The 20,389-nt window shown below is 58.1% G+C and overlaps 1 protein-coding gene across 1 annotated transcript; it reads right to left on the bottom strand.

Annotated features, from left to right (window-relative positions):
- Positions 1 to 49: 49 nt before the first annotated feature.
- On the bottom strand, positions 50 to 18,426 carry MAP3K10 (mitogen-activated protein kinase kinase kinase 10). The gene is made up of 10 exons (XM_004598019.3): positions 17,112 to 18,426; positions 8,270 to 8,450; positions 5,865 to 6,013; positions 5,327 to 5,502; positions 4,460 to 4,706; positions 2,942 to 3,058; positions 2,277 to 2,445; positions 2,069 to 2,181; positions 1,130 to 1,822; positions 50 to 644 (listed from the first exon to the last, which is right to left on the bottom strand). Exons 1-10 carry the CDS (start codon positions 17,794 to 17,796, stop codon positions 322 to 324), a joined length of 2,853 nt encoding a protein of 950 aa, XP_004598076.2. The 5' UTR covers positions 17,797 to 18,426; the 3' UTR covers positions 50 to 321.
- Between the last annotated feature and the right edge of the window lie 1,963 nt (positions 18,427 to 20,389).

Here is a 20,389-nt window from a genome sequence, read left to right as displayed (position 1 = left end):
GGCCAGCCCAATGTCCAGGGCCAGGCAGGACGCACAGCCAGGAGAGGTAGGGGCAGGGGTTACTTTAATGCTGCCATTTGTGCCAATCCCCCATGATGCCCTGTCCCTGAGTATCCCTGCCCACCCTCCCCCACTGCAGGGTGGGGCCCAGGGCTCCACCCCTGGGGTATAAAGGAATAAATTAAATGTCCCTTCCCCTCCTTCCCCAATAAATAGAGTGAGTGTCCTGCCCAGGGTTTCCCCGCCCCGTGGGAGGGGCAGGCCGGGCAGGGCCTGGGGCGCTACATTCATGGCTGCCCAAGCAGACCGGACTGGCAGGCCTCAGCAGTTGCTGTGGGTCCCACACAGGGGCACGGTGCTGTCCTGGCTCTGGCCCTCCATGTCCATGTCCAGCAGCGTGGGCTGCACGCCGGGTGGCCTGGGGCTCTCAGGAGTGGCTGGCCTGCTGGGGGGTGAGATGCTGAGCGTCTGGCTGAAGGAGACCAGTTTCCAGGGGTCCAGGCGGGGACGGCTGGCAGCCGGTCGGGGTCTTGGGGCGAAGGTCAGGGTGGTGGGGCGGCCAAGGAACTCAGGGGGCCGGCGGCGGGCTGGGAATAGGATCTGGGGGTCAGGCAGGCGGGGGAAGTCCAGGGTGTCTCGAGGGCCTGTGGAGAGAGGATGGGAGGTGGGGTGGCCAGGGTGGGCTGGGACCAGGGTGGTGTTTCAAGGCAGGGAGATTTGACCTAAAACGTGGGATTTCCACTCCCCTGGATAAACCTGCAAATCCTGCCACTGTTTCCTGGCCTGGATCCTGCCCAGCAGTTCCCAGCCAAACCCTGGGGCCCCTGAAGCACCTGAGGTCGGCCTGGGACTATGGGAGAGAGGAGACCAAGGCCTGGGGTTGTCCCCGATGGGGAGGGCTGCCTCACAGCAGGTGGCATGGGAGGCGGTGGTTTGTGTAGGCTTGGGAGGCTCGCCAGTCCCTGTGGGTACTACATTAGGCCTGCCCCTCCCAGCCTGTCACTTGGAGACCCGTGATGGTGCAGAAGTGATGAGATGGGGACACCGTTCTTCCCCTAAGCCACTGCCTAAGGGGCCTGAGGAAAGCCAGGATGGGGCGTTCTCCGTGTGGACTGGGTCCCGCACTTACCAGAGCCATGGCCTGCGAGCTCCGAAGGCCCACGCTGCCCCAGCGCCCCGTCTGACGGTGTCCGCCGGTGCCCACGGCTGACCGCGCGTGCGGCTGTGACGTGTGTGGGTGTGAGTGACTGGCGGGGGTCCTTTTTGAAGCTCTCGAGCTCCAGGTCCACCAAGGGGTTGGTGGTGGGCGCTGGCGTGGGTGGGGAGGGTGGCGGGGAGGGTGCGGCTGGCGCGGCAGCATCGTCGCTGTCAGAGCGCAACAGTGAGCGCGTGGAGTTGCAATCAGACACGGAGGACAAAGACACGAGGGTGGCCGAGGGCGCAAGGCCCGGGCAGGGCGCCGTGTCATCGCGGCGGCTCGGGAGGCGCCCGGGTGGGCTGAGGCCCCTTGGGAAGCGGCTGGCGCGGGGGAAGAAGAGGCCATCCAGCCAGCGCTTCTGCTCCTCGCCGTCGGCCGCGCGCGCCTCGGCCACGTCTGCGCCCAGGCCCACAGCGCCCAACAGTGTGGCGCAGCCCAGCAGCGCCAGGTCGCAGCGTCGCCGGGCACTGTGCCCGGCCCGGGTGGGGGCAGCAGCCGGCACGGGGTCCCATGGCGTGCGCGCCCCCGGAGAGGGCTCGGCGGGCGGCGGCACCGAGAGGTAGGATGGGGTGCTGTAGGGGGAGGGAGGTACGCTGCTGCCTCTGTCCGCCTCGGCGAACTCCTCTGCAAGTGGAGAGCCATGGACCCGTCACCGGCGTGGGGGTAGCCCCTGGCGCCCAAGCCCTGTCTGCTGGACTCTGCGACAAGGGACTGCCACCCCATCACACTTGAATCTTTCTCCTCCGCAAACGGGGGTAGGGGGAAGGTGGGCTCCCAAGGGGAAGCAGCTCCTCCGCTTTCTGGGCGTGGCTGGTAACCCCCAGCCCAGAGAGGGGCTCCCCTCCCCACCACACACCTTCCTCCTCTTACCCATTTCGTTGAGGCTGGCAAAGGCAGGGGCGATGGGTGTATGTCTGGGGGACTTGCCCAGGTTGGGGGCGCTGGATGACCACTGCTTGCTTCCTTCCCCCAGGGCCTTCAGCCTGCAGGAACCCGTAGAGTTGGGGGTAAGGGGGTTAGCCACCTTGCCGCCTTGCGCCTGGAGACAGGGTGGTGCCTCCCCGCACCCCAAAGGTACCTCTCCTCTCCTCCCACGCGCTCCTTCTGCAGGGTGGAGCTGGGCCCCCACGTGCGGCCCTTCTTCTTGCCCCCAACCAGCTCTTCCTTCTTGGGGGGCCCACTGCGGCTCCACGTCCCGCTGCTGCCACTGCTACCAGGGCTACTGCCTCCGCAGTCCACAGGGGTCACTGGGCCGAGAGAAGGTCCTGGGCATGAGGCTCTCCCCACCTGGCCTCTGGCCTCATCCACCCTCCACCTGCAAGTCGCAGATTCCCCATAAACCCCAGGCAGCTCCCCCTACTGTAAGCCCCATGCTGGGGGTTTCTTCACAGCTGACCCCTTACTTGGGGAGTCCACCTGCCCTTCAGCACCCTCTCAGGGCGGCTGGCTCCCTGGAGAGCCGGCTGCATTCTTCTCGTGGCAAGCCCTGGTAGGTGCATCTGCCTCTGCTGTCTTTGGGTCCCCTGCCAGAATGGCGTCCTGGGCCTACTCAAAGCAGGTGCCTGGGGTGCACCCAGCCACCTGTGGGCAAACCCCAGGGTTTGTGGCCCTGGGACGAAGTGGGCTGCAGCCACGTTTCTTTGCCCCCTCAGCACCCTGGCCACCTCTTCTTCCAGCAGCCAGTTTGACAAGGGCAGCTGGCCGAGACATGGATGATCGGTGGGGACCTGGGGCGGTACTCACGGCGAATGGCCCTCAGGCGGGGGATGATGCTGGGGCTGGCGGGGGGGCTGGTCCCGTCGGATCCTTTCCGCTTGTCCAGGGTGGGAGATGCCTGCACTGTGATCTTATGCTCGAAGCCTGCGAGGAGGAGAACTGTGTGAGCCATGGAGGCTGAGGACAAGCACGAAGACGCCAGACCCTGGCTGCAGAAGGGGCGGCTGTCAGTGCCTGAGCTGGCAGCATTGTGGAGCTGAGTCTGTCAGGACCCCAGCTGCCAGAGGACACGGCCTCTGGAGTTCCTAGGTGTCCGCCAGGAGCCTCGGGCGCTGACTACATAATGTGTGTGACCCAGGCACTGGAGTTTAATCTTTCTCTGCTGAATGACAATGAACTCATCTACCCTGGGTGGGGATGGAAGGGTTCAAGTGTGTCTGAGACAACCTGAGTGTGTGAATCTACATTTGTCAGCTACAAATATTATGAAATCTAAGTACAAATCAGTTTTCTCTATATATATATCTAAATTTTCTATTTATTTTCATTTCATGTGAAAGGCAGAGGGAGGGAGCACTCAATCTTCCATCGCTGGGTCGCTCCCTGGTGGCTGTGCTGGGTCTCCTGCGTGGGTGGTGCCAGCTGTCCGCTGTGGACATACCCGCAGGGAGCTGGGTTGGCAGCTGAGCTGGGACTTGAACAGAGCCCTATGACATGGGATGCAGGCATCCCATGCAGTGTCTAGCTACTTTTGATGGAATGTGGTGTGACTATAAAATACACATTGGGTTTCAAAGATTGCATGTGAAAAAAAAAAGAAGGCAAAATGTATCAGAAACTAATTTTGGGGGGTATTGACTGCACAGGTAGTGGGGCTACATACATGTAAGCTGCCGCCACCTGCTTCTCTTAATGGGAAAGGTCTCTTTGGGTCAGCACTGCTGGGAGCAGTGGCTCAGGGCCTGGCTGTCAGGGAGAGGGACGCACTGTGCGTCCCTCTGTGGGGAGGTGGGGGAACACATGGCCTGGGAAGCCATCTTTGTGAAACTAGAAACAGACATCAAACCGGAACCTGACTGATTAAGCCTGGCATCCAGTTCTGTGGTTGGTCCCTGCGAACCTTCTGCTTTGGAGGGTCAAGGTGTAGCCATGTCCCTGGGCTCACGCCACCAGTGCTGTGCAGGCAGTCCTGGTCTTAGCCTGGACTGAGGCGGAGGGGGCACACAGGAAATGCCTGCGACTAATGCCGCTCAGCCAGGTGACTGCCACCTCCAGCCAAGACCCACCCAGCCCCAGCCTGCCGCTGTTCTCTCTGCCTCTCAGATAAGATTCCGGTGTAGAAGTGACCGCACCAAGCCATTAGTGAAGGCCACTCTCACGGGCGTGAGACCTTGTCTGGAGGGGGCTAGCAGTGGAGGGATGGGGGCGTGTGATGGGAATAACTAAGCAGTGCAGTTAACTGGGTGTTTCTACTTGTGCAACATCGACAACTAAATTGTAACAATGGAGGGGAAGGGGCACGGCCCATCAGGGTGGGGGTGGTACCAGAGGGCAGGCTGATGTGGCTGGCGCCTTCCCGCAGCTTGAGCAGGCGGCTGCGCTTGAAGTTGCCCTTGCGTCTGCGGACTCTGGGCTTTTCCTGGCTCAGCTGGCTCATGAGCAGGTGCAGCTCCCGCTCCACGATGTCCATCTCGCGCTCAGCCAGCTCCTGCTCCCGCCGCCGCAGCTGCTCCTCCTGGAAGCGCTGCTCCTGGGCAGCCCGCAGCAGCTCCTCCTCCCGGCTGCGGAGCTCCTGGGGAGCAGAGGCTGGAGCTGGGGGTGCAGGGCAAGGGGAGGAGCCCTGGGAGGCTAGGTCCACCTCAAATTCAATAGACACTCTGGGAGCCAGGGCAGGGGACTGTATGAACTACCCCTTTTTTCTTATTAAAATATATTTTTTAACTCTTCAATATGGAAAACATCCACGCAAACCGACAGTAGCAGGCTCCCAGGCACCCACGCACACGATGCACCCCGTCCCCTTCCCTCTTCCTCCTGCTCTTGGCTGTGGTGTCTGAAAACCAACCCCAGGCCTCGTTCTGTATCACCAGGAGTACTCCAGGGCAGGCCTTCCTCTACTCAGCCACCGACCGAGCAGCTTTCCTTAACATGCAAACAGGCTCCCTTGAGCCTGCGTGGACCCCAAGGCCACTCAGATGAAGGGGCGCCGAGATCCCCAGGGAACCCTGTCCCAGCACCTGCCTTTACCTTTCCTGCCCCCTCCCTGCCCCTCCCTGTCCGCCCCACCTTCTCCTTGCCCCTCCCTCTCTTCGCCTCTTCTTCTTGCTCCTCCCCACCCCCCCCCTTTCTCCCTGCCTCTCCCCCCAGCCCTCACCTTCTCCTTGCCCTTCCTTCCCCTCCCCCAGTCCTCACCTTCTCCTTGGTCCGCAGGTCGTCGAACATGTGCTGGATCTCCAGCTTCCAGTCCTCCTGCAGCGAGTGGAAGGACTCTAGCGGCATTTGGAGCAGGGCTGACTGCTCAATGGCCTCCAGCCGCCTCAGGATGCTGCCAAAATCCGGCCGCCCGTGGGGTTCAGGGTCCCAGCACTCTGGGGGTCGCAGAGGGAGAGCAGAGCCATGGGCAATGAGGGTGACAGGGGTCCCAGCAGGGGCCTGAGCCAGCTCACAGTAAAGTGGGGACATCTGGGGACTGCAGGCGACCAGCTTCCCTGGAACTGAGGGCGAGGCAGCCACAGTCCACGGAGGGAAACCTGTGGGTTGGTGGGGTCCTGTGGGTTATGGCCCATGCAGGAACCCCAAGTCCCTCAAGTCTGGCAGGCTGCCTGCCTTTCAGAGCACTGGACTTGGATGAACAGCGGTGTGGGGGCCCAGGCCCTTCTCCCTCATTCCTGGGCCTGAGGGCCCTGTCACCCCAAACTGAGCCTACCCACTCCAGGGGGCCCTGGCTCACCCTCCAGTAGGCGGGCAAAGGGCTCAGGGCACGTGGAGGGGATGGGCAGCGTCAGCTTGTTCATGGCCACGCCGTACGCCACAGCCAAGGCGTCGATTTCACGGTAGGGGACCTCACCCGTCAGCAGCTCCCAGAGCAGCACCCCGAAGCTGCAGGTAGGGGAGAGGAGGGTGATGCCACAGCTTTCTGCTAGCCATCCTCACCCATGCCCCTGCCCTGCTCCTGGCCCCGTGCCCAGCCCTGGCTGGCTTGACCTCCCCTTTCAAAGCAGCTGGTTTGGGGTTGATGTCCCTTCACTGCTTCTTCCCCAAGCCCTGCCTGAATTCTATCTCCACTGCCTGCAGGGCACACCCCACCTTTTCCTCCCACCCTATATGCTCTCCCACACCACGCAAAGCCCTTCCAGTTTGTTCCCACAGACCCCTGACAGCAAAGTAATTTGCTTCAACATTACTCAAGCATACACTGCAGGCCAGGCCCTGTGTAAAGCGCTCTTGATAATCCTCCCAACGCCCTTGAGGCCAAAGGTATCACAGGACCCCCATGTTATCTGCAGGATCAGAGAGGTGGAGCTGTCTGTCCAGGTCCTACAGCTGGGAGGTGGCAGGGCCACTCTGGGGTGCAGATCCATACGACACTGGCGTTGGGACCTCAGAAGTCCATTCTGTGCTAGTGAACCACGTGTGCCTCATCCCCAGGGCCCCTTGGAACCTTCTGGAGCCTGACTGTCTTGCCCTGCACAGTGCCCAGCCTGCAGCCGACGCCTGAACTCTCCCAGCTCCCATGCACGCCTATGAAGTGCCCAGCGTGTGCCCAGCACCGGAGCCACGGACATGACGTCTGCCCTCCTGCAGCTGTGGCCTCGCTTCTCCTGCAGGTGCCCGGGCGGACAGGAGCCGGGCGGACGGGAGTCAGGCGGACAGGAGCTGGGTAGTCGCTGCTGCACTCACTCTCCAGCTTCCTCCACAGCTCTGTCTGCCCGCACGACCCATCCCCTGGTCCTGGCGGGGGGTGGGGGTGAGTCACAGGCAACTAGCTTCCAGGAAGTGTCCTTCAAGACCAACGAGTGCTCTGTTCCTCCTCCTCACTCCTACTGGCTAGAATGTGGACACAGAGGGTGGAACCCCCCCCCCCCATTCCCTGCAATGCTGTGGGGACAAATATCACAGCATGCTATGGAACAGTGCAGGCTGGCACCCCACCACAATGACTCATCCTGCCCAGTGTCGGCAGCTCCCCACAGGGACCCAACATGGGTGATTGAGCCCCTCACCTGGGGGCACCGGGGCAGGCCTGGGCATCCCGGGTAAAACCTCTGTCTCGTTTTTATTCTGGGTGTTTCCTCTTTGCAGCTGTAATGCACACAGAACCAGTGCACATCCCACCACTGATGAGACCTGACCTGAATCCCACTGGATGTCTAGGTTGAGCTGGACACTTCCGCTCTGATTGGCTCCTGCCCCCCACCTGCTGGAACTCAGCCAGGGACCTCATGTGGGGAGGCCTGAGTTTGGCTCCAATCATGTAAGAGGCTGTGGCTCGCACAGCTGCTGCTCCACGGCCAGCCAGTAGACCCCTCCTGATCACCTCCCTCCACCTCCTCTAACCCTTCTCCCAGCAACCCAGGGGACTTCCGAAACCTGGAATCAGATCTTGTCATTCCTAAATTCACTTGGTGACTTGGGACAGAACACCAGCCTAGGCCCTCAGCCCGAGCCTTTCTGTTTAGCGTCTCCTCCCCACCTTCTCTGTTCTGGCCACAAGGCCCTCATGCTTTCCCCTACCCGGGCCCCTCCCAGGGGGCAGCTGCTCCCCCTGCCTGTGAAGCATTTTTCCTGGCACCTGCACCATCAGCCCCTCATCTGGAGCACCGGCCCTTTATCCAGCACACGCACTTACTGTCGCTTCAACATTTCTCTTACAGTTTTCTTCACTTAGAACATTGCTTATTCTCTGAACTTCTGCACTTGAAAATATTTACTATTTTTTGTTCAATGCCATGTCTCTTAAAGCCAACACCATTGTATGGATGGATGATGGATACATGGATGGATGGATGGATGAGGGAGGGATACATGGATGGATGAATGGATTGATGGATGGTTATTTGTCTTCAAAAGCCTCCATCTCCTGCCAGTCAAATGGGAGTGCGGTGTTGGGTGCCTAAGGAGCCCTTTGGTGCTGACACCCATATCCTATTTACCTATTTTTAAAATTTCTTGTTCTAATCTGGATCATTCTACTAGTGAATCAGGCAACTGTTTGGCACCCCTATGGTGGTCTGGTCTTATGGGCAGGCCCCTCTGCTGAGCCAGGCCCTTCCTGGCAGGCCTTCCCTCCCACCGTGCCCTCACTCCCTCCTCTCTGTCCCTCTTCCTACAGGCCCCCTGGCCGCCCCTCAGCACCTCCAGACGTCGCTGCTCTTGGAGAAGAGGGAGAGACGGATGACCTCGGGTGCCATCCAAGCGTAGGTCCCTGCGGCGCTCATCTTGGTGGTCTTGTGCCACTCGCGGGCGAGGCCAAAGTCTGTGATCTTGAGCACCGTATCTGCGAGGTTGTGGTTCTCAATGGCCTCCAGGATAAGGACTGCGGGGTGGGAAGAAACGGGGTTACCCAAACTGCCCATGTGCGGGGCCACATGCTCCAGCATTCTGGCCCTTGCCCTGTCCTCTCTCTTTGCTGTCCTAAGCTGTTCCACCCTGTAGCAGCTCCTTTCCTGGCCTGGAACACCTGTGAGCCTCCCACAGCCATCTAATCCCAGCCCTAGGCCCCAAGGAGGGAAGAAGGAACCTCCCCTGGGTCCTCTGCCCTCCTGACTCCAACAATGAACAGTTGAGAACTAATGGCTAGGGCAGTGGCAGTGTGGCAGCCAAATGTTGCTTGAGGGCCTGCTGGTAAATGTTGGGATTAGAGGTAGGCCACATTAGGATGGGCCAAACACCCATCAGTGTGTGTAAGATCCGTGACAGAGCTGGTCTGATAGGGGAACTTCCCTGTTAGGACACAGCTTCTCCTGGTGAGTGTGAGAAAGGAGGCTGGAGGGCAGCCCAGGCCAGGGCAGGCTACAGTACACACAGGCAAACGTGAAGGCTGGGTCTGAAGGCAGGTCGGACTATGCAAGTCCAGAGCACCCACTAGCAAGTGTGAGAGCCAGGACAAGGTGCAGACCAGGCTGCGTTTGGCCACAACACCCTCCAGTTCACGTGAGGATCAGGACTAGGGGCTGGCTGGGCTGGGCTAGGCTGCAGTACCCACCTGCTGGGACTGGGGGTAGAACAGGAAGAACCAGGCTGTAGCACATGCTGGCAGATGCCAAGGTGAAGCACACCATGCCAGACTGGGCTGTAGCACCACAGGCATGTGAAAGACCCTGGGCTGGGGACAAGCCTGACAGGCCACTGCTCCTACTTGTGAGTGTGAGAGCTGGCACTGGGGGTGGATTAGGCTGGGTGGGGCTGCAACACCTGTTGGCCTGCATGTAAGCTGGGTTTGGGGGGAGTGTCAAGCTAGGCTAGGCCACCGCATCCACTGGCACATGGAAGAGTCAGAATAAGTGCAGGCTGGGCTTTGCTGTAGCACCTGCTGGCAAGTGCCAGGGCTGGGTGCAAGTCATGTCAGGCTAGACTTCAGTATCCCCTGACAAGATCCAGGGCTGGTAGTGGGCCTGGCAGGGAAACTGTGGGCACTCCTTTGCTAGGCTGAAGCTCTTGCTGGTGAATAGGAGAGCCAGGGCTGGGTGTAGGCCAGGCTGGACAAGGCGGCAGCACCCATCTGCATGTGTGGCCTGGGTTTTGGTGTGGGGAAACTGAGTTTGGGCTGGGTGGAGGTTATTGGGAGTCACCCTGATTATTCTGCAGGTGTGCATAAAGGCTAGGTTTGTGGCAGGCTGGATTGGGTTAGGCTGTAGCACCTGTTGGTTTGTGTAGGAGGTGGGACTGGGAGTAGAAATGACTAAGCAACTGCATTCACTGGTATGTGTGTAGGCTGATGTGGGTGAGAGACTGAGCCAGAACCTGCACTAGCCAGTGCACACAAGTCAGGTCTGGCAAGGTTTCTTGGGGGACTCCTCAACTAGACCACTGGCCAAATGGAAAATCACAAGATACGTGGTCCAATCTTGGAGTGTATGTATTGGTATTGGGCCTCCTCAGTGGCTGATGCCTCTGTCACTGCACAGGGCGTAGCATGCCCTGGTGCACATGGGGCACATGACAGCCAGCTCACTAAGGTGGAATTTGTCAACCAACAGATATTGGAAAGATTTTCTCAACCCTGGTGCAGTAAGTTCCAGAACTATCAAAACCACTCAAGCAAAACACCCTTGGAACATTCTTCCTCACATCGGGCTCTCTAAGATGACATCGAGTGGTGAGTGCTGATGCAGTTTGGCAGCAAGGAGTGGCTCCTCCCTTTGCTCTTTCCACATTGTAAAAAGTTGTAAACAGTTGTCCCATATATCTTCCTTGGCCCTTCCCAACCTGATGAGTGGTCCACTTCTCAATTATGTAAACATTAAAAAAAAAAAAAAAAGAAAGTGCTGCTTTAGATACTAGTTCATTTGCTACATGCTCACTCAGAGCTGGGGGCGGGGCCTGGCAGAAGCCGGGAGCTGCAGCTGCGTGGGTGACAGACAGCCAATCACTGCAGCCGTGCCCTGACAGACAGCCAATCACTGCAGCTGCATGGGTGACAGACAGCCAATCACTGCAGCCGTGCCCTGCCATCTCCCAGGGTCCACATCAGCAGGAAGCTGGAGTCGGAGCCCAGATGGGACTTGGATCCAGATGCTTGGCTACGGAAGACTCACACCTCACATGGTGCCTTTATCGTGGTGGATGGGAGCGCCCTCTCCCTCACTTTCAAACAAATACATTTTAAAATGAGTAAAAATTAAAACACACACACATAAGCACAAAAACCCAATCAATGGTCAAGGTACAGTTCAGATACTGCAATGACAGTATAGCAGATGTCACCCAAATTCCCTAATTGAGCAATTTTAAGACATGGGTGTGTTTATTTCTTTTGACCTCAGTTCCTCTTCAGTACAGCAAGGATGACAACATCCTGTGAGATTATTATTTTTAAATTAATTCATTTATTTGAAAGGCAGAGTTAGAGACAGAGATGGAGAAACCAGGGAGATCTTCCTCCTGCTGGTCCACTCCCCAGAGAGCTGCGAGGGCCAGCCAGGAGCCTGGGGCTCCACCATGCCTCCTGTGTGGGCTCAGGGGGCCAGAGCCTTGGGCCACCTTCTGCTGACTTCTCAGCTGTACTGACTGGGAGCTGGAGAGGAAGTGCAGCAGCTGGGACGATAACTGGGTGTCCATGTGGGATGCCACTGTCAGAGGTCATGGCAACACCACACCCTGTGGGATTATCTCCCAGAATAAATGAAACAGTCTTTGTATCATCATGAACACAGAGTGGTAGCAATTATTATTTCTAAATAATAAATAAAAGTAAATTACACTTCCACCTCCGTTGCCTTGGATAACATTCATTCATTCAAGAACATTAAAAAAAGCGCTGACTTTGCGCTGAGCACCATGACAAATGACATGCACACCAGCATTTAAGGAAGACCAATGTATTTCTTATTGGCCTGGGAGATAAGCCTAATATATCACTTGTAACACCGTGTGGTGTCATAAAAAGAAAAAGACCAAGGAACTCCATTCTGTCTGAGGTTTGAAAGGAGTTTCTGCATGCAAGTTAAGCCACTGTCTGCAGCACTGGGTGCCAGTTCCAGTCCTGGCTGCTCCAGTTCCAATCCAGCTTCCCACTTCCAGGCTGGGAAATCAGCAGAGGATGGACCAAGGGCTTAGGCCACTGCACCCACGTGGGAGATCCAGTTCCAGGTGCCTGGCTTTAACCTGGCCCCACTTGTCTATTGCTCTGCCTTTCAAATAAGTTTGAAAAAAATAAATCTTGGAAAGAAGTAAAAGAGGTGGGATGCATGCAAGAAAGCATTGCGGGGTGAACTGAAATCCTCCAGGCAAATGAGATGGAGGAAGTGGAGCAGAGCAGGCGGGAACCCTGGTCAGGCCTCGCCTCCCACAGCAGCCTGGCAGCAGGGCCTGCGGCCTTCTGTGTAAGGGGCAGTGGTCTTCCCTTGGCTTCTGTCAGCATGTTGTTGACTTGTGTCCACACACTTTGGCACATGCCAGGATGGCTTTCCACTGAAGGGGACAAGCGCTGCTCTAGCCCATGGCCACGTGACTTGCTTTGGCCAGGAACCCCAGCCTGGGTCCTCAGTGGCCTCCTGTGCCTCTGTTGTCCCCATGACAACACTCCAGGGGCAGCCCGAGGTCTCAGGAAGAGCGAGGCACTTGTTCGGAACAAGGACTCTCCAGCTAGGCCTAGCCCCAGTTCAATGCCCCATGGCCTGAAGATGCATGCGCAGTAACCGACTGTTGCTTTGGGATGCTGAATCTTGGGGCAGTTACTGGCACAAAATTTGAAATATCTATGGAGTATTGCAAAGAACTGTAGTTACCTGTCACCTAGGGATATCTCAGACAAAACTATAATCCTTGACTAGTGCTCGCCCTAGGCTAAGTGAGTGACTTGCAAAGGAATCTGTTGTTACTGACTAGCAAACTGAGGCTTGGAGCGAAGTCACGTGGCCAAGATGACACAACTAGACTACGATGTGGTGAAGACTTAGACTCGTCCTGTGAGCGGGTTCCTGGGTCTCCACTGCTGTACTTCACTACCTCCGGCCCTCGCACAGCCCTTGCGTGTGCAGAGTCCCTCCTGGGTGGCAGTCCTTCACTAGTGACAGAACTGGACATAACTTTACTGCATCTTTCTTTTAAAACTTCATTTATTCAGAAGACAGAGTCATCTAGAGATTGAGCCTCCATTCACCGGGTTACTTCCCAGATGGCTGGCATTGGCTGCAGCCTGAAACTCTACCTGGGTATCTCACATGGGTGCAGGGGTCCCAGCCCTGGGGCCGTCCTCCGCTGCTTTCCCAGGCACCTTCACAGGGTGCTAGACTGGAGGTGGAGCACCTGGGACTTGCACCCATATTCGTATGGGATGTCGACACAGGCAGAGGCCCGAGCACCTGTGCCATGATGTTGGCCCTTCTCTCCCGTTCCTCCCCCTAAGATGAACTGGGGATGGTAACAGTGCTTGAGCACAGCAGGTCCTCTGGCGTGTTGTGTGTGTGATGTCGCCAGGAGTGTCCTTCACTTCTCTGCCTTTCCCTCTCCCCCTTGCTCTGCAGTGAGCAGATGAAGCGGCTCAGCGTTGGACAGGTCAGGAACTCGCTCAGGGCCCCGGGGCTCCTAATCTTGTCCATCTCTCACAGCTTTGCTTGTGGCGTAGCACGTGGAGCTACTGCTCGGGACATTTACGTACCACAGCAGTGTGCCTGGGAGGCAGCAGTACATGGTACAAGCTCGGGCTCCCGTCCTCCGTGTAGGAAACCTGGATGGACTTCTGGACTCCTGCCTTTGGCCTGGAACCTTCCCAACTGTGGTTTCCATTTAGGGTGTGAGTCAGCAGATGGAAGGTCTCTCTCTGTCTTTCCACCTTTCAGATAACTTCATTTTTAATAATTTTTAAAAAGGTTTTAAAGCTTTTTAAAAAAGATTTATTATTTTTATTACAAAGTCAGATATACAGAGGAAGAGAGACAGAAAGATCTTCCGTCCGATGATTAACTCCTTAAGTGACCGCAATGGCTGGTGCTGCGCCGATCCAAAGCCAGGAGCCAGGAGCTTTTCCAGGTCTCCCATGCAGGGTCCCAGTGCTTTGGGCTGTTCTCGACTGCCCTCCTAGGCCACAAGCAGGGAGCTGGACGGGAAGTGGGGCTGCTGGGAATAGAACTGGTGCCCATATGAGATCCTGGCGTGTTCAAGCAGAGGACTTCAGCCACTAGGCCATGGCGGAGGGCCCAATTTTTAAACTTTTTATTGGAAAGTCACATATACAGAAAGGAGAAGCAACAGAGATGAAGATCTTCCATCTGCTGATTCACTCCCCAAGTGGCTGCAGTGGCTGCAGCTGAGCTGATCTGAAACCAGGAACCTGGAGTCTCATCCAGTCTCCCACATAGGTGCAGGGTTCCAAGGCTTGGGTCATTCTCAGCCGCTTTCCCAGGCCACAAGCAGGGAGCTGGATGACCAGGATTAGAACTGACACCCATATGGGATTCCAGCATGTGCAAGGCGAGGACTTTAGCCACTAGGTTAGAGCACTGGACCCTCAGAAAACTTCTTTTAAGCTTAGCTGCAGTACCACCTCCACCCGGAAGCCTGCAGCTCCCAGCCTGGGACTGTACCTGCACAGACCTTGCTTCGAGGACGGCCACCCCATCCTCTGGGGCAGAAACTGGGAGTGCCTCTTGTGTGCCTGCCTCTCCTGCCCCAGATCTTGTCACTCCGTTTCCTGGAACGCACCTCCTGCCCAAGTGCTCACAGTAAGCCTGGGACCTGTCACCATCCAGTCCTCACCTCCCTGTCTGGGTTCATCTCTCACTTCTGGGCTCTGTGCCGCATCCCCCACCGGCCCACTCGCTCCACCACACGACGCTCACTCAGCTGCTCACCTGCCTTCCCCAGCTCCTGTTTCTTCAGGTCTCTGCTCAAATGTTGTTTTCCATGGGGCTGGTGCAGTGGCATAACGGGTTAAGCTGCTCCCTGCAACACTGGCATCCCATGTGGGTGCCAGCTGGAGTCCTGACTGCTCCACTTCCCATCCATCTTCCTGCTAAGGAGCCTGGGAATGCAGTGGAAAACCACCCGAGTGCTTGGGCCCTTACAACCACGTGGCACACCAGGATGAAGCTCCGGGCTTCCGTCTGATCCAGTCATGGCTGTCACGGCTATTTGGGGGAGCCAGTGACAAGATCTCTGTCTCTCTGTAACCCCACCTTCCAAATTAAGTTTAAAAATCTTATTAAAAAATATCTTCCATGGCCACCTGATTCAGCATTCCCACAGACCGGTCCTTGATCGGCCCCGATTCTCCTGAGCGCCGCTCCGCCTTGTGCTTTGTGTGACTGCGTCAATCTGCTGCCATCCACGCACGCACCACCTGCTCCTCCTCACTACAACAGAAACACCTAACAGGACGGAAGAATCTTGTCTTCCCCCTGCCTGCACTCCATAGCTACGGACAGTGCCCTCAAGTACGGGGCAAATAAACCAGCGAGTGGACGGTACCTGTTGGAGCACCCTTGGGGAAGGGAAATTGGGGACGGCAGGGCAGCGGGGGCCCTGTCCCAGGAGAAAGGCCTGACTTTAAGACATCCGCTGATCCTTGGTCAGGCAGTATTGGTCACGGATAAACTTGGGGCCACGAGATGTGCAGGGAGGGGGTCCACATCTTCTAGGGGAACAGGACAGGAGCTCCTGTCTTCAGCGACCCGGCCTTTTGGAGGAACCCTGTTCAGTTCCCCTGTCAGGCACGTGGGAGCTGTCTGGCCAGGAGGTAAATGGGAAAAGAGGCAGGCTGAGCCGAGGGGTTCGCAATCGCTGGTGGAGATTCAGCGATATCCATACAAATGGGTGGGATGGGACCCGACACAATAGCCTAGTGGCTGAATCCTTGCCTTGCATGCACCAGCATCCCATATGGGCTGCTCCACTTCCATCCAGCTCCCTGCTTGCAGCCTGGGAAAGCAGTGGAGGATGGCCTAAAGCCTTGGGACCATGCACCCGTGTGGGAGGCCCGGAAGAAGCTCCTGATTGGTTCACTTCCTGCCGGAGTCCAGCTCCAGTGGAGCCCACAACAACTTCCAGCTGTTGCAGGCATGGGGGAGTGAACCAGCGGACAGAAAATCTCTCTGTCTATCTACCTTTCCAATGAAAGTAAAACAAATCTTAAAAAGTGGGGGGGGGGAGATGGGTTCAAGGACAACCCAGGATAGAGAGCTAACATGAATGTTCAGGAGCCAGAGCCGATGAGACACGAGCACCCAGGGCACAGGGACCCCTGTAATTCCGGTTTAGGGCAAGGGACATCCATGCCCCCTCCCTGTGGATCCCTCCTGAATGGCCCATGACCAGCCCTGGTGAATAGCCAAGGAAAGGAGAGGTGGAAGGAACAGGAGGGGACAGAGTGAAGGCAGCTGGACCAGGAAGCGAGGAGATGGCATGTCCAGCAGAGACGATGGTTGTGTCCGTCCTTGTGGGACCCCTACCTAACAGGTCTCAGCTAACATCCGCTGAGGCCTCTTGGTCTAGGATGAGGCGCCTGCGCTCCACCTGGCCCCACTGTCTAGCCAACTGACCAACTGACTTTTGAGAACCTGCCACAGGATAGGCGGCCCAGAAATTTTCACACCAGTCACATCTCCTTTCTTCTGGTTTGCCCAGAGGCCCAGGAGGACTCTGGGACATGGTTTTCTGTGGGGGCCAATGCTCTGTTCCTAGGGGAAACCTGGCATCCTGGAGAGACATTTCAGCTGCAGGGACTGGTGGGTGTTAGTAGCATCTGTAGGGGCTGGAGGCTTAGGAAGGATGCTAAGAAACCTACAACGTGGGCCCAGCGGCGTGGCCTAGTGGCTAAAGTCCTGGCCTTGAACGTGCCGGGATCCCATATGGGCGCCGGTTCTAATCCCGGCAGCTCCACTTCCCATCCAACTCCCTTCTTGTGGCCTGGGAAAGCAGTCGAGGATGGCCCAAAGCTTTGGGATCCTGCACCCTCATGGGAGACCTGGAAGAGAAGAGGTTCCTGGTTCCCAGCTTCGGATCGGCGCAGCACCGGCCGTTGCAGTCACTTGGGGAGTGAATCATTGGACAGAAGATCTTCCTCTCTGTCTCTCCTCCTCTCTGTATATCTGACTTTGTAATAAAAATAAATAAATCTTTTAAAAAAAAAAGAAACCTACAATGCACAGCCCCCCTAGAGCTTCCTGGCCCCGCTGTCAGTAGAGTTGGAGCAATGGACCCTGACGGCCTCTGGCGTCCTGGCTGCACAGCAAGCACCCTGAAGGCAGGCAGGCATGGGTGGCACTTGTCTTGTCCACAGCAGGCCACGTAGGACCATCCCCATGTTCCCCAGTGTTCACTGATGAAGCAACTGGGAGCTTGGGGTGGGGCGGGGAGCCTTTTCCTCCCAGACCAGGTGCAACGCCTGCCTTGCCTGGCTGCCAGGTGTCCACCAGGTGCCTGCGGGTGGCCACCCCTTTCTTGCCCCCTAACCAATGTCATCTGTTTTCCCACCACCATGGCCCAGCCTGACCAGGTTCTGTGGAAAGGAAGTCTTGGGGGAGAACACGCCACTTACTGTTGATGGATTTGAGGTCCCGGTGGATGATGGGCACGGGGGCGTCATTGTGTAGATAGTTCATGCCCCGGGCCACCTGCACAGCCCAGTTGACCAGTACGTGAGGGGGCACCCGGCGACCCGCCAGCACCCTGCTCAGGGCGCCTCCTCGGGCATACTCCATCACCAGGCAGAGGTGTGGGGGGCTGAGACAGGCGCCCCTCAGGGCAATGATGTTGGGGTGCTGCAGGGCTCCGAAGAGCCTGGCCTCCTGGCGCACCTGCTCCGCTGTCACTTCCGGGTCCCGCTCAGGGTCCAGCCTGGCAGCCTTGACCGCCACCTCCTCGCCTCGCCACAGGCCTCGATAGACTTTGCCAAAGCCCCCCACACCGATGATCTCCTCCAGCTGCAGTTCGTGGAAGGGGATCTCCTGGGGCAGCTGGAGGCCCGCGGGCGCAGCCGGGGTGGCGGGGGTCACGTAGTTGCTGGGGAAGACCCCCACGCGGCCGCTGGGGAGGCGCCCGGTCCACCAGCCCTCGTCGCCGGACACGGCCCAGTCCTGGGAAAGCACCTGGACGCGGTCGCCCCTCCGCAGGGTCAGCTCCTCGTCGCCCACCGCCTCGTAGTCAAACACCGCGGTCCAGACTGGCCCCGCGGGGGTCGCGCCCCATTCCTTGGCCGCCGCCCCTTCCTCCTCCTCCTCCATGGGGGGACGGCCCGGGGGCTGCCGGCAGGCCGCTTCACACAGGCTGCCCGCGGGATGCAGAGGGCAGGCCCCGGCAGCCGGGATGGGGGGCAGTCTCTGCGGGCTGTACGGGGCTCCTGGGGGCCATGGCTCGAGGGGGGCCTTCCGCAGGAGCGAGCAGCAGCCTCGGTCAACAGGGCAGGTTCGTCCCCTCGGATGCTCTGGTCCAGGCGGCGCGGGGTGGGGCAGGACGACAGGTTCACCTTCCTCCCCGAGACGTCGTCAGGGCGCCCAGAGGGCCTGGCCGCGAGCTCCCCCGCCGTCTGCCGGGGCCCGCCGGCGGGGTCGACGGGGAGGGCAGCAGGCCGCCCCCTTTCCCCGCGCCTCTTACCCCGCGCAGCTCCACCGGCGGTCCCCGGCTCCGCATCCCGGGCCACCACCGCCGGCTCGGGCGGGGGCGGTGAGCAGCGGGGCCCTGAGGGCGGCAGCCCCGGAGTGGGGCAGGGCTGGCGCGCCCCTCGGCCTCCTCAGGCGCGGGGTGGCCGGGCGGCCCACATCCTCGGCACAGGGCCTCCCGGGTCGGCCCCAGCCCCTGGCCGCCCCCCGCCCTCCACCGGCCGCCGGCGGTGCCGAAGTGACGTTCGCCGCCGCGGTGCCACCTGGGAGTTGTAGTCTCCGGCCGCGCGGCCTAGGGCCCGGAGCCAGCAATCCCCGCCCCCCCCACACACACAGCCCAGAGCCTGGCTGCCCGCCTCGGGGGTCTCAGGGGGACCCCCAAGGGGCCGAATGAGCCCTCCCGGGGAGAAACACCCGACCCCTGACGCGCCCTCGGACGCCTGAAGGAAGGCACCGGCGCTCCTCACAGACGCTACGGAGGGAGCTGAGGTGAACCCTAACGGACTGCACTTGGCCAAGAGGAAAATGTGAACTGGATGAATGAATGACAGAGCCCCGAAACCCGCCGGGATGAGGTTCTCGCGGCTCCTTGGAGCCCGGACTCGATCTGCATACCGGGAGATGTAGTCCATCCTCAGGAACCGACATCCCCACCCCCTCCGCCCCCGTAGACACCCCCACCCCACTCTGGACCTCCTGAGAGGAGCAGGTTTGTGGTTCCAGCTGGCCAGAGGGTCTACCCGGCCCGTGGCGAGCCTCTATGGGGAAGATGAAGCTGCTGGACGCTGTCACAGGCGACACAGTGCTGGCCACACCATGAGTCCTGCAGTCAGCAGTCTCACCGTCCCGCTCCTTCTCCATCGAGTTTCAATTTCTGCAGGTCTTATTGTGTATCTTGTGCCACTGCTTTATGGACATGGGGTCATTAACTCTTCGTGCATTCCACCCAATTTACAGATGACTCTGAGAGCTGAAATCACTTGTCCCAGAATCAAAAATGCAGTGCCACCAAGATTTAAAAAAAAACAAAAAAACAAAAAAAACAAAACCTTGCTTTCCTATTTAAAGAAGAAAACTGAGTTCTGCGGGGGCTTCCTGGTGACTCAAGGTCTGTGGGTTTTCACTTGAGGAAGAAGGGGAGAGGAGTTTGGAGACCCCAGAAGAGGGGCTTTGGATTCTTCACTGAGCTGTCCCCGTGTCAGGAGGAAGGCGTTGACTGCCCCTCAGGGAAATCCAGGATCCATCCAGAAGGCTGTCGGAAGCAGTGGCTTGTCTTGGAGTGCAGGGGTTTCAGCTGTAACCCTGGGGCACTCAGCTTTGTGGGGGATCTCAGAGGAGGGATTACCTCACAGTGTATGTGGCTGGATAGCAGGGTGCCTGAAACCCCAAAAGTGATGCTGAAGGAGGACGTCCATGGGCCATTTTGCTCTCTGCACTATGTGGCAACCTTGAGATGTGGGATTTGTACCTCCTGATGGGAAATGCTGGTCTGGAAATGTTGACGATGGGGGCCCTCTACCGTAACTTGGTGCTGGGGTCCTTGCCTTGCATACGCTGGGATCCCATATGTGCTCTGGTTTGTTAGCATCCTGCTCCCTTCCCATCCAGCTCCCTGTGTGTGGCCTGGGAAAGCAGTTGAGGATGGCCCAAAGCCCTGGGACTCTGCACCTGTGTGAGAGACCAGGAAGAGGATCCAGGCTCCTGGCTTCAGATCAGCTCAGCTTTGGCTGTTGGGGCCGCTTGGGGAGTGAACCAGTAGATGGAAGATCCTTGTGTCTCCTTCTTGTGTAAATCTGACTTTCCAATAAAAAAAAAAATTTAAAAGTCCTTAAAATGTTGATATCTTAGAGCAAGACAGAGCATTTGCATCTGCTGATTCACTCTGCAGAGGCTCACAGGCGGTGGCTGGGGCTGAAGCCAGGAGCTGGGAACTCAATCCAGGCCTCCCAGCTGGGTGGCAGGGATCCAATCACGCAGCCCACCACTGCCGCTTCCCCGGGGTGTGGTTAGCAGGATGCTGGCATCAGGAGGTAGGAGCAGGTGTGGAAGCCTGGCATCCTGTTGAGAGTGGGTGGGTGTGGTGCCAAGCTGCCAGGCTGAATTCCCACCTTGGAGTGAATCACTTTTTAAAAAATTCATTTTTTATTTATCTGAAAAGAAGAGTTACATTGAGGAAGTGATAGAGTAGAGATAGATAGATAGATAGATAGATAGATAG

Source organism: Ochotona princeps, chromosome 16 (assembly GCF_030435755.1).
Source record: "Ochotona princeps isolate mOchPri1 chromosome 16, mOchPri1.hap1, whole genome shotgun sequence".
Taxonomy (NCBI): Eukaryota; Metazoa; Chordata; class Mammalia; order Lagomorpha; family Ochotonidae; genus Ochotona; species Ochotona princeps.
This window is presented reverse-complemented; position numbering and strand designations above follow the sequence as displayed.